Genomic DNA, 16,113 nt, shown 5'->3' on the forward strand with positions numbered 1-16,113 from the left:
GCTACTAGGGACTTGGAGGACTCCAAGTTGCTAGACGTTGTCAGGGCCCTGAAAATATATGTTTCCAGGACGGCTGGAGTCAGAAAATCTGACTCGCTGTTTATCCTGTATGCACCCAACAAGCTGGGTGCTCCTGCTTCTAAGCAGACTATTGCTCGTTGGATTTGTAGTACAATTCAGCTTGCACATTCTGTGGCAGGCCTGCCACAGCCAAAAATCTGTAAATGCCCACTCCACAAGGAAGGTGGGCTCCTCTTGGGCGGCTGCCCGAGGGGTCTCGGCTTTACAACTTTGCCGAGCAGCTACTTGGTCAGGAGCAAATACGTTTGTAAAATTCTACAAAATTGATACCCTGGCTGAGGAGGACCTGGAGTTCTCTCAATTGGTGCTGCAGAGTCATCCGCACTCTCCCGCCCGTTTGGGAGCTTTGGTATAATCCCCATGGTCCTTACGGAGTCCCCAGCATCCACTTAGGACGTTAGAGAAAATAAGAATTTACTTACCGATAATTCTATTTCTCGTAGTCCGTAGTGGATGCTGGGCGCCCATCCCAAGTGCGGATTGTCTGCAATACTGGTACATAGTTAGTTATTGTTACCAAAAAATCGGGTTATTGCTGTAGTGAGCCATCTTTTCTAGAGGCTCCTCTGTTATCATGCTGTTAACTGGGTTCAGATCACAAGTTGTACGGTGTGATTGGTGTGGCTGGTATGAGTCTTACCCGGGATTCAAAATCCTTCCTTATTGTGTACGCTCGTCCGGGCACAGTATCCTAACTGAGGCTTGGAGGAGGGTCATAGGGGGAGGAGCCAGTGCACACCAGATAGTCCTAAAGCTTTCTTTAGATGTGCCCAGTCTCCTGCGGAGCCGCTATTCCCCATGGTCCTTACGGAGTCCCCAGCATCCACTACGGACTACGAGAAATAGAATTATCGGTAAGTAAATTCTTATTTTCTGCTAGGAGAGGCTTATGGACTCGCCAGTGGACAGGGGATGCAGATTCAAAAAGGCACATGGAAGTTTTGCCGTATAAGGGTGAGGAGTTATTTGGGGATGGTCTCTCGGACCTAGTTTCCACAGCAACTGCTGGGAAGTCAGCATTTTTACCCCATGTTCCCTCACAGCCTAAAAAGGCGCCGTTTTATCAGGTACAGTCCTTTCGGACTCAGAAAAACAGGCGTGGAAAAGGCGGGTCCTTTCTGTCCAGAGGCAGAGGTAGGGGAAAAAGGCTGCAACAAACAGCAGGTTCCCAGGAGCAAAAGTCCTCCCCCGCTTCTTCCAAGTCCGCCGCATGACGGTGGGGCTCCACAGGCGGAGCCAGGTACGGTGGGGGGCCGCCTCAAAAATTTCAGCGATCAGTGGGCTCGCTCACAGGTGGATCCCTGGATCCTGCAAATAGTATCTCAAGGGTACAAACTGGAATTCGAGGCGTCTCCACCCCACCGGTTCCTAAAATCTGCCTTGCCGATTACTCCTTCAGACAGGGAGGCTGTGCTAGCGGCAATTCACAAGCTGTATTCCCAGCAGGTGATAATCAAGGTGCCCCTACTTCAACAAGGACGGGGTTACTATTCCACACTGTTTGTGGTACCGAAACCGGACGGTTCGGTGAGACCCATTTTAAATTTGAAATCCTTGAACACATACATAAAAAAATTCAAGTTCAAGATGGAATCGCTCAGGGCGGTTATTGCAAGCCTGGACGAGGGGGATTACATGGTATCCCTGGACATCAAGGATGCTTACCTGCATGTCCCCATTTACTATCCTCACCAGGAGTACCTCAGATTTGTGGTACAGGATTGCCATTACCAATTCCAGACGCTGCCGTTTGGACTCTCCACGGCACCGAGGGTGTTTACCAAGGTAATGGCGGAAATGATGATACTCCTTCGAAGAAAGGGAGTTTTAATTATCCCATACTTTGACGATCTCCTAATAAAGGCGAGGTCCAAGGAGCAGTTGTTGGTGGGAGTAGCACTATCTCAGGAGGTGCTACACCAGCACGGTTGGATTCTGAATATTCCAAAATCACAGCTGGTTCCGACTACACGTCTACTGTTCCTGGGTATGATTCTGGATACAGTCCAGAAAAAAGTGTTTCTCCCGGAGGAGAAAGCCAAGGAGCTGTCATCTCTAGTCAGAGACCTCCTGAAACCAAAACAGGTATCGGTGCATCACTGCACGCGGGTCCTGGGAAAGATGGTGGCTTCTTACGAAGCAATTCCTTTCGGCAGGTTCCATGCCAGAATTTTTCAGTGGGACCTGTTGGACCAATGGTCCGGATCGCATCTTCAGATGCATCGCCTAATAACCCTGTCTCCAAGAACCAGGGTGTCTCTGCTGTGGTGGCTGCAGAGTGCTCATCTTCTAGAGGGCCGCAGATTCGGCATACAGGACTGGGTCCTGGTGACCATGGATGCCAGCCTTCGAGGCTGGGGGGCAGTCACACAGGGAAGAAACTTCCAAGGACTATGGTCGAGTCAGGAGACTTCCCTACACATAAATATTCTGGAACTAAGGGCCATTTACAATGCCCTAAGTCAGGCAAAATCCCTGCTTCTACACCAGCCGGTACTGATCCAGTCAGACAACATCACGGTAGTCGCCCATGTAAATCGACAGGGCGGCACAAGAAGCAGGATGGCAATGGCAGAAGCCACAAGGATTCTCCGATGGGCGGAAAATCACGTACTAGCACTGTCAGCAGTGTTCATTCCGGGAGTGGACAACTAGGAAGCAGACTTTCTCAGCAGGCACGACCTCCACCCGGGAGAGTGGGGACTTCATCCAGAAGTCTTCACGCTGATTGTAAATCGATGGGAACGGCCACAGGTGGACATGATGGCGTCCCGCCTAAACAAAAAACTAGAGAGATATTGCGCCAGGTCAAGGGACCCTCAGGCGATAGCTGTGGACGCTCTAGTGACACCGTGGGTGTACCAGTCAGTTTATGTGTTCCCTCCTCTGCCTCTCATACCAAGGGTACTGAGAATAATAAGAAAACGAGGAGTAAGAACAATACTCGTGGTTCCGGATTGGCCAAGACGAGCGTGGTACCCGGAACTTCAAGAGATGATCTCAGAGGACCCATGGCCTCTGCCGCTCAGACAGGACCTGCTGCAGCAGGGGCCCTGTCTGTTCCAAAACTTACCGTGGCTGCGTTTGACGGCATGGCGGTTGAACGCCGGATCCTGAAGGAAAAGGGCATTCCGGAGGAAGTCATTCCTACGCTGATTAAAGCCAGGAAAGATGTAACTGCAAAGCATGATCACCGCATAGGGCGGAAATATGTTGCTTGGTGTGAGGCCAAAAAGGCCCCAACAGAGGAATTTCAACTAGGTCGATTTCTGCATTTCCTACAAGCAGGAGTGACTATGGGCCTGAAATTAGGCTCCATTAAGGTACAGATCTCGGCTCTGTCGATTTTCTTCCAGAAAGAACTAGCTTCACTACCTGAAGTTCAGACGTTTGTGAAAGGAGTGCTGCATATTCAGCCCCCGTTTGTGCCTCCAGTGGCACCTTGGGATCTCAACGTGGTGTTGAGTTTCTTAAAATCACATTGGTTTGAGCCACTTAAAACCGTGGATCTAAAATATCTCACGTGGAAAGTGGTCATGTTATTGGCCTTGGCTTCAGCCAGGCGTGTGTCAGAATTGGCAGCTTTGTCATGTAAAAGCCCTTATCTGATTTTCCATATGGATAGGGCGGAATTGAGGACTCGTCCCCAGTTTCTCCCTAAGGTGGTATCAGCTTTTCACTTGAACCAACCTATTGTGGTGCCTGCGGCTACTAGGGACTTGGATGATTCCAAGTTACTGGACGTAGTCAGGGCCTTGAAAATTTATGTTTCCAGGACGGCTAGAGTCAGGAAAACTGACTCGCTATTTATCCTGTATGCACCCAACAAACTGGGTGCTCCTGCTTCTAAGCAGACTATTGCTCGCTGGATTTGTAGCACAATTCAGCTGGCGCATTCTGCGGCTGGACTGCCGCATCCTAAATCAGTAAAAGCCCATTCCACAAGGAAGGTGGGCTCATCTTGGGCGGCTGCCCGAGGGGTCTCGGCTTTACAACTTTGCCGAGCTGCTACTTGGTCAGGGGCAAACACGTTTGCAAAATTCTACAAATTTGATACCCTGGCTGAGGAGGACCTTGAGTTCTCTCATTCGGTGCTGCAGAGTCATCCGCACTCTCCCGCCCGTTTGGGAGCTTTGGTATAATCCCCATGGTCCTTTCGGAGTTCCCAGCATCCACTAGGACGTCAGAGAAAATAAGATTTTACTCACCGGTAAATCTATTTCTCGTAGTCCGTAGTGGATGCTGGGCGCCCATCCCAAGTGCGGATTGTCTGCAATACTTGTACATAGTTATTGTTAACTAAAGGGTTATTGTTGAGCCATCTGTTGAGAGGCTCAGTTGTTTTCATACTGTTAAACTGGGTATAGTATCACGAGTTATACGGTGTGATTGGTGTCGCTGTTAGGAGTCTTACCCGGGATTCAAAATCCTTCCGTATTATGTCAGCTCGTCCGGGCACAGTGTCCTAACTGAGGCTTGGAGGAGGGTCATGGTGGGAGGAGCCAGTGCACACCAGGTGACCTAAAAGCTTTCTTTAGTTGTGCCCAGTCTCCTGCGGAGCCGCTATTCCCCATGGTCCTTTCGGAGTTCCCAGCATCCACTACGGACTACGAGAAATAGATTTACCGGTGAGTAAAATCTTATTTTTACACATTTCGGACACAGCTCCGGAACAGGTGAAGGAGGCCTTCTTCACAGATAATAAGAAGCCCCCCCCCTCACTTTTCCAGCATCCAAAGAATTGAATGCTATCTTTGAAGCGTGGGAAACTCTGGAAAAGAAATTCCAGATTCCCAAGAGGGTCTTGGTGGCTTTTCCCTTCCCAGAGGAAGATAGGAAGAGATGGGAGTCTCCGCCGATAGTCGGTGCCTCTGTCTCCAGGCTGTCCAAGCAGGTGGTATTACCGGTCCCGGGATCTACCGCGTTAAAAGACCCGGCAGATCGCTATGTGCATGCTACGCTAAAATCCATTTACACGGCTTCAGGGGCTATATTGCGGCCTACTATAGCCTGTGCTTGGATTGCTAAAGCTATTGCCAGGTGGTCAATCACTCTGCAGGAGGAATCGACTACGCTGGACAAAGGTGACGTTGATTTATTTTTACGTAATATTCAGGATTCTGCAGGGTTCCTGGTGGATTCCATGAAGGACCTGGGTTCCATGGCTGCTGGGATCTCCTCCATGTCAGTCTCGGCTCGCAGAGGTCTCTGGCTGCGCAACGCGAAATCCAGGAAGTGTGTGGAAGGCCTACCATACAAAGGTCAAGCTCTCTTTGGGGAGGTGCTGGATGCGTGGATTGCCACGGCTACCGCGGTTAAGTCCCTTCTGGATCTCTAACTGGGTCCTCCAGACAACGGATGCCAGTCTGCAGGGTTGGGGCGCGGTGTTGGAGTAACACTCTCTCCAGGGTCGGTGGACCAGGGAGGAGTATCTCCTCCCGATAAACATTCTGGAATTGCGGGCGGTGTTCAATGCGTTGACACTGGCCTGCCTCTAGTACAGAACAGGCCTTTTCAAGTACAATTAGACAACGCCACCACGGTGGCGTACATAAATCATCAAGGCGGCACTCAAAGCCATATGGAAATGCTGGAAGTATCAAAAATCCTCAGTTGGCCTGAACGCCATCTGCCAGCAATATCGGCAGTGTTCATCCCCGGAGTCATCAACTGGGAAGCAGATCAGGATGTTCACGCTGGGGAGTGGAGTCTTCATCCAGAAGTCTTTTAACTCCTAGTGAACAAGTGGGGCCTACCAGACATAGATGGCGTCTCAACACAATCACAAGGTTCTGGTCTTCGGATCAAGGACAAGGGATTCTCAAGCAGCGTTCGTGGACGCACTGGCAATTCCATGGAACTTTCGGCTGCCATACGTGTTCCCTCCAGTGTCACTCCTACCCGCGGTACTTCGGAAATTCAAGCAAGAAAAAGGAATACTAATTCTGGTCGCTCCAGCGTGGCCCAGACGGCATTTTTTGCACTTAAAAAATCTGGCAGTGCGCGGCGCCCTGCTAAAACAGCCTAGCATGAGCACTATATATATATATATATAATTACACAGTACTGGGACAACATACAGTATATTCTCCACACAGAGCTCTCTTTGGGATCTAGAAGCCTGTTTCCTTACCACTATGCTTTCATGTCATGTTGCCTGTAGTTGCGTGCTGTGGTGGTTCCACTCATTGAGCAGCCATGTAATCCGTTCACAGTGATTTTACAAACTTCTTGCTACACATTAAGCTGTCATGGAGGTACAATAATGTCATATCTTTTACCCTAACCTGGCATTATTAGCTACATTTATCACATGGGTAAAGTAGGTAAATCAGTATCTTTCACTTGAATAAACTTTCCAGTTTAATATAGAAATAAAGCTTGATGTTGGGTCTGCAGAGGCATTGGTGACAATGTAGCTGTAAGCCATGTTTATGCACTCTATTTTTTGGGGATTTTATGAGTTTTCATTAAATTGAATGTATAGTTATTGAAGCTACAGTAGAGTAAGTATCTGTTTAATAGGACTAATATAGAGCAATCAAAATAAAGAGCAAGTAGTTTTGTAGCTGGGAATCCTGTGTAAGAAGATGGTTGTGTCATGATCCGGATTCCCAGTCTGTAAAGAACTGATTGCAAAAGGCTGCCATGTAAATCCCTTATCTCCAGAAGTCGCTTCTAAAGGGGGGTACACACGGGGAGAGAGATGTGTGCTGAGCGATCTATAAGTGACTGCTCAGCACACATCTCTCCCCCCGCTTAGCACAGCGTGATGTGTGCTCAGCGAGGGGGGCGCTCATTTCACCCAGCAGCTGAACTGAGCGATGTGCTAGATGTTGCCTGCAGGCCAATCTAGCACCTGCGATAGCCACGCGCGGAGCCACGCATCGCTATCGCTGGGGGGCATACACATGAGAGATCTGTGCTTAAAATCTAAGCAATCTAGTCAGATCTCTCCGTGTGTAGGAAATCTTTTTATTTTCCTGTAAATAGCAGCTCATTCATAGAAATATATATTGTTTTATTGTCTTGTGTGTGCTGGCTCATTTTATGAGTTTTGCCAGATACAAAATATGGTTTTTATCATTACATTTAATTAAAGCTTACGGAGAATAAATAATTGTAAATTGGATCCAGCAATTCCATAATGTAGTTACTAGCTCTAATTGGAAATTAACCCTCATCATGTTTTTCTTAACCCACAAAACCTGAAATTGCTGTTGTGCTTTCATGGTTTCTTAATTACTAGATTGTTGAGACTTCATGTAGTGTGTAGTAAGACCTGTTGTGTTGATCTTTATGCGCCAAGACTTTACAGATTACTAAGCACATAAAAGAACACGATTCCCAAAATTTGAACAGCGCTGTAAAATCATTTTGATTAGTTCTTGTGGTTACCTTACTATGCTCTCTGTTTTCCTGGCTTGCAGAAGAAAGACTACTGTGAAGGCTTTATGCATTTACGCTGATTACAAGTCAGACGAGAGCTACACACCAAGTAAAATATCGGTCAGAGTTGGAAACAACTTCCACAACCTTCAAGAGATTCGGGTAGGCTGCTGACCTTGTATGTTTTGGCTTTGCTGAATAACACAGTTCAATTTGTTGCAGTATTTAGCAGTAAAAACTGTTGGGTTGTAAAACTGGTAAGCTTTTACATTTCCATGTTGATATGAGGTTTGGAGCCTTTTCTGATTATGTAACTTGCTTCCATTGTATTTGGTCCTTTTTTTTTCAGTTAAAGGCAATTCAAATTGAAAACTATACAAAATGTGTTGTTTTGTTTAATTACATTCACAAATAGATAAGTTCATATAAAGTGCTTAACTAACAATTCCACCTAAAACTACAAGTTAGGATAAAAGTTCTGGTGTTTATAGTATCTAATGAGTAGACTGCTGCTGCTGGTTTCAGCCTCCGCTCTGCTCCTATCACTCATGTATGCTCATTCTTGCCTGGTAAGCAGGGGTGTGGACAGTTGTCAAATGGTTTCTGCACTCTGCTCACTCCTGTAGTATGTAGAAGAAGTTGCAGGACCCACTATATATATATATATATATATATATATATATATACACATACATGCACACACATATACATGGTGGAGTCAGAACAGGTGAATGTTCAGAACGGACACGGCACTCAAGGACCAAATATCAACGTCTTTTTAATGTCCAAAATTGATCAACAGCCTGCATACATACATATCCTGGGTAGACACACCCACAGATATAAGTAATGCATTGTAAATAGATCAAAGCACAGGCTTTTCTGAGACCGTGTCCCCACTGGACCCAGAAGGTTGAGATCTAATTATTTTTTGCATGCTGCTAAGTAATGGGAACCTGACGGAATAATTCAGTTGTTGCCCCTATCGGGTATGGGTGCTGTGGGTGCCCATATTTTCTGCTTGCACTCTCCCAAGATGACTAGCAGAAATGTGCAAAATTATGGGTAGCCAAACATAATTACGGGATTATGGCCAGGCAAACCTAATTTTTCTTGTCACGCCCAGAGCTTTAGACGAGTTTAGCTGTTTGACTCATCTAAACCTGATGCATTTGGGCGCAATAAGTAGTGGGCTCCCAAAAACAATTGAATAGCGATGTCGGGCACCCATTTTTGTAAATACAATTTTTTTTGTTTTGCACACAACAGTTTACTAAAACTTTAGGGAGCCCCAAGCTGAAATAATTGTGTAACCTATGTACTGCTGGTTTCCTCATAGACTTCATTGTTGGTCTGCTAACCGTAATTGCTTAGCTTTTATATCACACTTCTGCTTTGTGTGCCTTTGCAAATCATGTCCAATCAGCTGAATTTACCACAGGTGGACTCCAATTAAGCTGTAGGAACATCTCAAGGATGATCAATAGAAACAGGATGCACCTGTGCTCAATTTTGAGCTTCATGGCAAAGGCTGTGAATACTTATGTACATGTGATTTCTTAGTTTTTTGTTTTTAATAAATTTGCAAAAATGTAAAAAAACCTTTTTTTCACGTTGTAATTCTGGGGTATTTTGTGTAGAATTTTGAGGGAAAAAACTAATTTATTAAATTCTGGATTAAGGCTGTAACATAACCTAATGTGGAAAAAGTGAAGCGCTGTGAATACTTTCCGGATGCATTGTAGGTCTGTGAACTTATCAAAGATTTCTCTGTGTTTTTGCCCCAAAACAGATAATTTAACAGGTGCACAAAATGCTCTAATTGAATAGTCCGAAGCAAGCAGATGCGAAAAAGCCCTGTTTTTGTGCCCATTAAATTATCTGGGCTATTTGAATTCCCCATGTATGTGTGTGTGTATATAATTATACACCTTTTAGCCTAATGTATGGTTTTTTAGAAGCCACCAGGGTTGGCTGGTTTAACCTACTTTGATTTAGCATGGTTTAAACCAAATGTTTAACAAAACAAAAAAGTTAGTTTTTTTTTTTAAATATGCTGTGACTACATGCACGCTGCCGTGGCTTCTTAAAAAAGTTTATTATAAGGGAATCCCCTGGTGGTATTCCACATTTCTCTAACATCCTAGAGGATGCTGGGGTCCATTTAGTACCATGGGATATAGACTGGTCCTTGGGAGCCTTCGGCACTTTAAAACTTTAAATGTGTGTACTGGCTCCTCCCTCAATGCCCCTCCTCCACACCTCAGTTTAGAAATTGTGCCCGGTGGAGCCGGACGCAGCTAGTTTTACTGGTAAAGACATTTCTAAGGTTTTTTTATTTTTAGAGAAGCTGCTGGCAACAGCTTCCCTGCTTTGTGGGACTTAGGGGGGGGGGGCAGGAACCAACTTCCTAAAGAGTTCATGGCTCTCTGCTCCAGCTGACAGGCCACTAAGCTCCTGAGGGTACTGATCGCAAGCCCCTTGAGGCGACCACTCACTCCTGCAGCACAGCCGCCACCCCCTACAGAGCCAGAAGTCAGAATAGTGGTGAGCATTTACCGATGACCTGCAGAGAGAGGGTTCCCCGGTCATCGATGGTGGCTATAAGGTAAAGCGCAGCGGCGGGACGCTGCGCTCCGGCATGCTCAGTCTGTACAGGGTGCAGAGCGTGAGAGGGGCGCTCGGAGCAGCATTAAACCTACTCTCACTGTCCATATTGGCAAACATGGGTTCTAACCCGCTGTTTGCCGAAAAATTCCTCAGGCCAGTATAAATAATAAAAATGCGGGAGCGCCGTGCCATTCTTGGGGGCGGGGCTTCTTCTTACTGCATAGCCAGCACTCACCAGCGCCATTTTCTCCCTGCAGGATCACTGATAAGGACGCTGACAGGGATGCTGACCTCCTCATAACGCCACTGCCGTACCAGTGGGGGGGGGGGGGGGGGAGTGTTGTTTTTTTAGGTGAAATAGCCTAAATTGAGGATTACAGCGCTGAAGAGTTTATATCTGTATGTAAAACGCTTCATATATAGCGCGGTGCAGGCTGGCTCTAATCTCTGGGCTCCTCTGACATTCTTTAGTGGGAGACTGTCCCTGATAGTTTCCCGTGTGACTGTGGGTGAAAGTACACGTTGTGTCATATCTAATGAAAATGTATTCGAAGCTGCAGAGAGTTCATCCTTAGAGGAAGCTTTGTAATATGTTGACTCGTCCCTCAGGGACTGAACCAGAGTGGCTGGATAGTTTGAAAGGAATGATATCTCAACTCTCTAGCAAAATATCATATTCTGAGCAAGATAATCTAGATACAATTGATAGGTATAATGTTGTCTTAATTCTAGGTCACACAAAGGATTCGGCGGGATTCGTGGTAGAAGCCATGAAGGACATTGGATTGTTGAATTCTAGAATTTCCTCGATGGCAGTATCGGCTCGCAGAGGTCTCTGGATGCGCCAATGGAACGCAGACACTGAATCCAAAAAGAGTATAGAGACCCTCCCTTTCACAGGTGAGGCGCTATTTGGGGACGCACTGGATGCGTGGATATCAGCGGCTACTTCGGGTAAGTCAGCTTTTCTTCCTTCCGCAGCACTACCTGCAAGAAAACCTTACTCTGCTCCTTCAATGCAGTCCTTTCGGGCCGCCAAGTCCAGAAGGACCAGAGTAACCCCCTTCTTCGCGGGAAGAGGCCGTGGAAGGGGTAGGAAGCCTGCAGCAGCTGCAGGGTCTCAGGAACAGAAGACAGCCTCTGTTTCCTCAAAATCCTCAGCATGACGCTGGGGCTCCCCTTCGGGAGACCACTCAGGTGGGAGCACGTCTGAAACTCTACAGTCAAAGTTGGGCCCTATCGGACCTGGACCCCTGGGTGCTGGAGATTGTGGCTCAGTGTCACAAGCTGGAGTTTCAGGAGCTTCCCTCTTGCAGATTTTTCAAATCAACCTTGTCAGTTTCCATATCAGAAAGAGAAAGGGTGCTGAAAGCAATTCAAAAATTGGTTCAAGAAGGGGTGATTGCCCCTGTCCCAGTATTACAACAGGGAAGAGGATTTTATTCCAGCCTATTTGTTAAACCTCAAATCGTTGAATCATTTTCTAAAGAAATTCAAATTCAAGATGGAGTCTCTAAGAGCGGTGATCTCCAGTTTGGAGGCAAGGGAATTCATGGTGTCTGTAGACATCAAGGATGCATACTTGCATGTTCCCATCTGGCCTTCACATCAGGCATACCTGCGGTTTGCTGTTCAGGAATGTCACTACCAGTTCCAGACGTTACCGTTCGGTCTCTCCACAGCACCAAGAATATTCACCAAGGTGATGGCGGAGATGATGGTTCCACATAATTCCGTACCTGGACGATCTGCTGATAAAGGCGAACTCCAGGGAGAAGTTATTGCAGAACGTCGCAAATATCCTTGAAATTGCTTCAGGAACGCGGCTGGATTCTGAATCTTCCAAAATCACAGTTGGAACCAACAAGGAGATTATCATTCCTGTGGATGATATTGGACACAGAGGTCCAGAGATCCCCCCCCCCCCCCCCCATCCCGAGGAGAAAGCTTTGGAAATCCAGTCAATGGTCCGGGAAGTTTTGAAACCACCCCGGGTATCTGTTCTTCAATGCATCCGCCTGCTGGGAAAGATGGTAGCCTCGTACGAATCTCTACAATTCGGTTGATTCCATGCCAGGTTCTCCCAGTTAGATCTACTGGACCGGCTCGCATCTACACATGCATCACCGGATAAGTCTGTCGCCAAAAGCCAGAATTTTGCTGCTTTGGTGGCTGCAAAGACCTCACCTACTCGAGGGACTCAGGTTCGGGATACAAAACTGGATCCTATTGACCACAGATGCAAGTCTCCGAGGTTGGGGAGCGGTCACGCAGGGGGAAAGCTTCCAAGGAAGATGGTCAAGTCAAGAAAAAATTCTTCACATAAGCATTCTGGAGTTGAGAGCCATTTACAACGGCCTTCTACAAGCGGCGCATCTTCTGCAAGATCAAGCCATTCAGGTCCAGTTGGACAATGTAACAGCGGTTGCTTACATAAACCGTCAAGGTGGAACGAAAAGCAGAGTGACAATGGCAGAGGTAACAAGGATTCTCCTCTGGGCAGAAAAACATGCAAAAGCATTGTCAGCAATCTTCATTCCGGGAGTGGAGAACTGGGAAGCAGACTTCCTCAGCAGACATGATCTCCATACAGGAGAATGGGACTTTCATCAGGAGGTGTTCACAGTGCTCCTTTTTCCTGCATTGTTACTTGTTAAGTAATGGTTCAGCAGTTGCTGTATTGGTTTCATACTCGTTGGCATGTTTGTTTATGTTACATGTTGACTGGCATGGTTATGAATTTTGTGTGAGCTGGTGTGAATCTCGCCACTATCTGTGTAATATCCTTCTCTCAAAGTTGTCCGTCTCCTCGGGCACAGTTTCTATGCTGAGGTCTGGAGGAGAGGCATAGAGGGAGGAGTCAGTCCAAACATTTAAAGTCTTAAAGTGCCGAAGGCTCCCAAGGACCCGTCTATACCCCATGGTACTAAATGGACTACGAGAAAAGGATTTACCGTAGGTATATAAATCCTGTTTTCAGTTACTTGTGGTCTTCTTTTGCGTGAGCTGAACTAATGCAGTAAATTTACTCACACAACAGAGATATGGGGAGGGTGAACTAAATCAGAGAAGTACTATATCTGCCTAGCATCAGCTAAGACTCTACAAACTCCTCAGCTAACAATCCTATAGGAGAAAACCACAACTAACATTTTCAATCTTAAAGGGTCAACAAATCCAACACATTAAAGAGACAATACACAGAAACACCTCATGGTTTAATCTCCTTTATGTTTAATTCAAAACCTTCAGTCCTGTTGAGATCTCTCTGAGTGTATTTTGTATGTCTAAATATATTCAGACATATTAGGAATAATAAGCAGTAAAAAATTGGGTTTATTGAAAGATGTAAAATGATTTGTATCAAAGCCTAATAACTTTGGATTGTTAATTTTAGAAAGCATTGAAACATGGTTGATCAAGGTTACTAATACATAACACTGTTTCAAAGTATTAATATAATAAGCAGGATTCAATTTTTTCACAAAAACATTTACTGGTTTCAACCAAAGAATGCTTTTTCTCCTGCAGAGTCCACAGGTTATCCACAGGATAACCTTGGGATATGAGGTAGCGACAGCGGATTGGCACCAAACGATCAAAGCTTTTGGCCTCCCAGAATGCAACGGGCCCGTCCCTATATCCACGGCTCCTGGCGCAGGCAATTCAGCTTTTTGTTTGGTGCGGCAGGAGCTGGACCATGGTCAATGGGTTGCTGGTTTTTAGCAGCCATAAGCTTATTTATTTTATTTTTGTAGTCTTACTATATTTTTGGAGCGATCTTTCTAAGGTACGTATAAGACGCTTTTTAGAAAGAGTCGTGCCAACAACTCCCTGCAGTGTGTCTGTGTAGGATGCACTAGCAAGTCCAGCAGACGTTACCAGGCTGTGGCCGGAGCATGGGGAGAATGTAAGGCATCGGTTCCGCTTTGTAGGGGAAACACGAGACACAGCCGCACTGTTTCGGGATGTAGACTACGGAACAGTCGCTGACTCGGCTGCCATCTCGGGTGCACCAGCGCTAGGCCTCAGGGATCATAGGCTCCAGGGGTAGTATGAGGCCGCAATTCCTAGGGTTGATGTCAGCATTGGGGAGTAAGACACTCCCTTGGTCACCCCTCCCCCCGGTTCATGACCAGTTTCCTCCGAGTTTCCCTCCATGAACTGAGTTTCCGCTTCTGTCTAAGACGCTGTGTATCTAAAAGGACCCAGTCGCAGCATAGGCAGCTGTATGACTGGTGTGTCGGTGTTCACTTAGGCGTCTTTGTTCGCTGTAGGTTCATGGGGCGATTGTGTACACGAATAGTGTATGGAGCCACTTAGCGTTCACTAATGTATTGATCGATCCTGGAAGCTGGGTGAAGTCTCCCTGTATCCCCCTCTCCTGAGCTGGGTGATACAGCACGAAGTCTCTATCTACCTTTAGTACAAATAGTGTTTAAGTGCCTGATGCATGTGAGTCTGTAAACTATTGCAGGTATTGCAGTAATATGTTTCTCCTACATACTTGAAATGTATCTGTAGTTGATTATGTGAGTTAGTGTGATTGCTGACTTTACTATTTTCTGTCAGTTTCTGTGTATTCCGATCCTCAATGCTGGTGCAAAGCAGGGAGGGATAGGATTGTACAGTATGTCACTTTAACAAATTTTAGAGTGATTGCAGTCACAATTTGTGTAGTTAACACTGTAGAGGTGTGTGATTTATTTATCATGTCTGAGAGGCAAGGGTGAGGAAGATACACTCTACACAGCAGCACCAACATTCATGCCATGTTTGTCTTGCAAAGCTGGGTTAACCTCTCAGGATCTGGTTCAAAAGGGATTATGTTCAAATTGATTTAGCTTTCACCAAAGCCTCGAATAATCCGAGGCAGTCACAGGTTCAGTTTGAACCCCCATGAGCTACTTTTGCACAGACGTTTATCCAGTATAGCTGAGCGGATAATGCCAGCTCCTATACCAGGGATAGGTTATCCTGTGAACCCTTACATGCAACATTCTACCTGGGGGTTATAACATCCAGTACAGGAATCGGCAGCATCTCAACAGAAACAGTCTAAAAGGCCAGTGGTATGTAAATCACATAGACATGAAACAACATCTTCGCAGTCTACACATGTTTCAGATGAGGACTCGTCAGAGGATGAGGATTCATCGCACTACGGGTCTGCATACAGAGACGAGGAAGGCCTCAGCTCAGTGGACATTCCTGAGCTAATTAGTGCTATGAAAGCCATTCTGTCCTTAGAGGAGGCAGCAGAGCCTTTGTTAAGATCTAAGGCACCTGTGTTTAAATGTCCCAAAATAGTTAGGACTGAGTTTCCTGGGTTAGAACAGCTGACGGAAATTATGCAAGAGGCTTGGGTTACACCCAGTAAGAAGTTTAGAATTCCAAGGAAATGGAATTCCCATTATCCTCTTCTGGCTGGGGACTATTTAAAAAGGGAGGTGGCTCCTAAAGTAGATACGCATGTCATCCGATTGGTGCGAAAACCTACATTACCTCTGCCTTCAACATCATTAAATGAGGTCACTGATAGGGGAAAAAAATGGTTTCTTAAAACCATTTTCTCCTTGTCTGGGGCAATCATTTGACCAGCCATGGCTTCGGCTTTGATGGCAAAAGCAGTGGCAACCTGGTCTGATGCATTGGAATATGACCTTCAATGGCATCTAGAGAGCAAAAATCCGATATTGCACATATCAAACATACAGCTATTTTATGGAAGAAGCAGCCTTGTATATGGGTACAATTGCCTCTGAGGCATCAGCCTCAGCAGTAGCAGCTCGCAGAGCGGTTTGGCTACGTACATGGAAAGCTAAGAAGGTTCTGGAGTCTCTGCCTTTTACTGGAGATATTCTTTTTAGTAAAATATTAAACAGTATTTTGGAGTCAAAAGCAGACTTCAAGAAAGTGAAATTTCTTTCTACACATAAATCCAAGCCTAGTTTTCCAGGCTTTTTGACCCTTTCGGACTCGAGGAAAAGCAAAAGGAAAGTGTTATGGCAAACAGTCTCAATCTGACAAGTC

At 46.1% G+C, this 16,113-nt stretch overlaps 1 protein-coding gene across 11 annotated transcripts in view; it reads left to right on the forward strand.

Annotated features, from left to right (window-relative positions):
* The window catches only part of ANAPC10 (anaphase promoting complex subunit 10), a 305,129-nt gene that overhangs the window by 80,090 nt on the left and 208,926 nt on the right, over nucleotides 1-16,113 (forward strand). For all 11 annotated transcript variants that reach the window (XR_010177486.1, XR_010177487.1, XR_010177485.1 and 8 more), the window contains one exon: nucleotides 7,512-7,632. Coding sequence is in view for 5 of the 11 variants with exons in the window: in XM_063920607.1 (XP_063776677.1) it covers nucleotides 7,512-7,632 (121 nt within the window). In the remaining 6 variants the exon portion in view is untranslated. The remainder of the gene's footprint in view (nucleotides 1-7,511; nucleotides 7,633-16,113) is intronic.

The sequence above is a fragment of the Pseudophryne corroboree genome, chromosome 1 (genome assembly GCF_028390025.1).
Source record: "Pseudophryne corroboree isolate aPseCor3 chromosome 1, aPseCor3.hap2, whole genome shotgun sequence".
NCBI classification, from domain to species: domain Eukaryota; kingdom Metazoa; phylum Chordata; class Amphibia; order Anura; family Myobatrachidae; genus Pseudophryne; species Pseudophryne corroboree.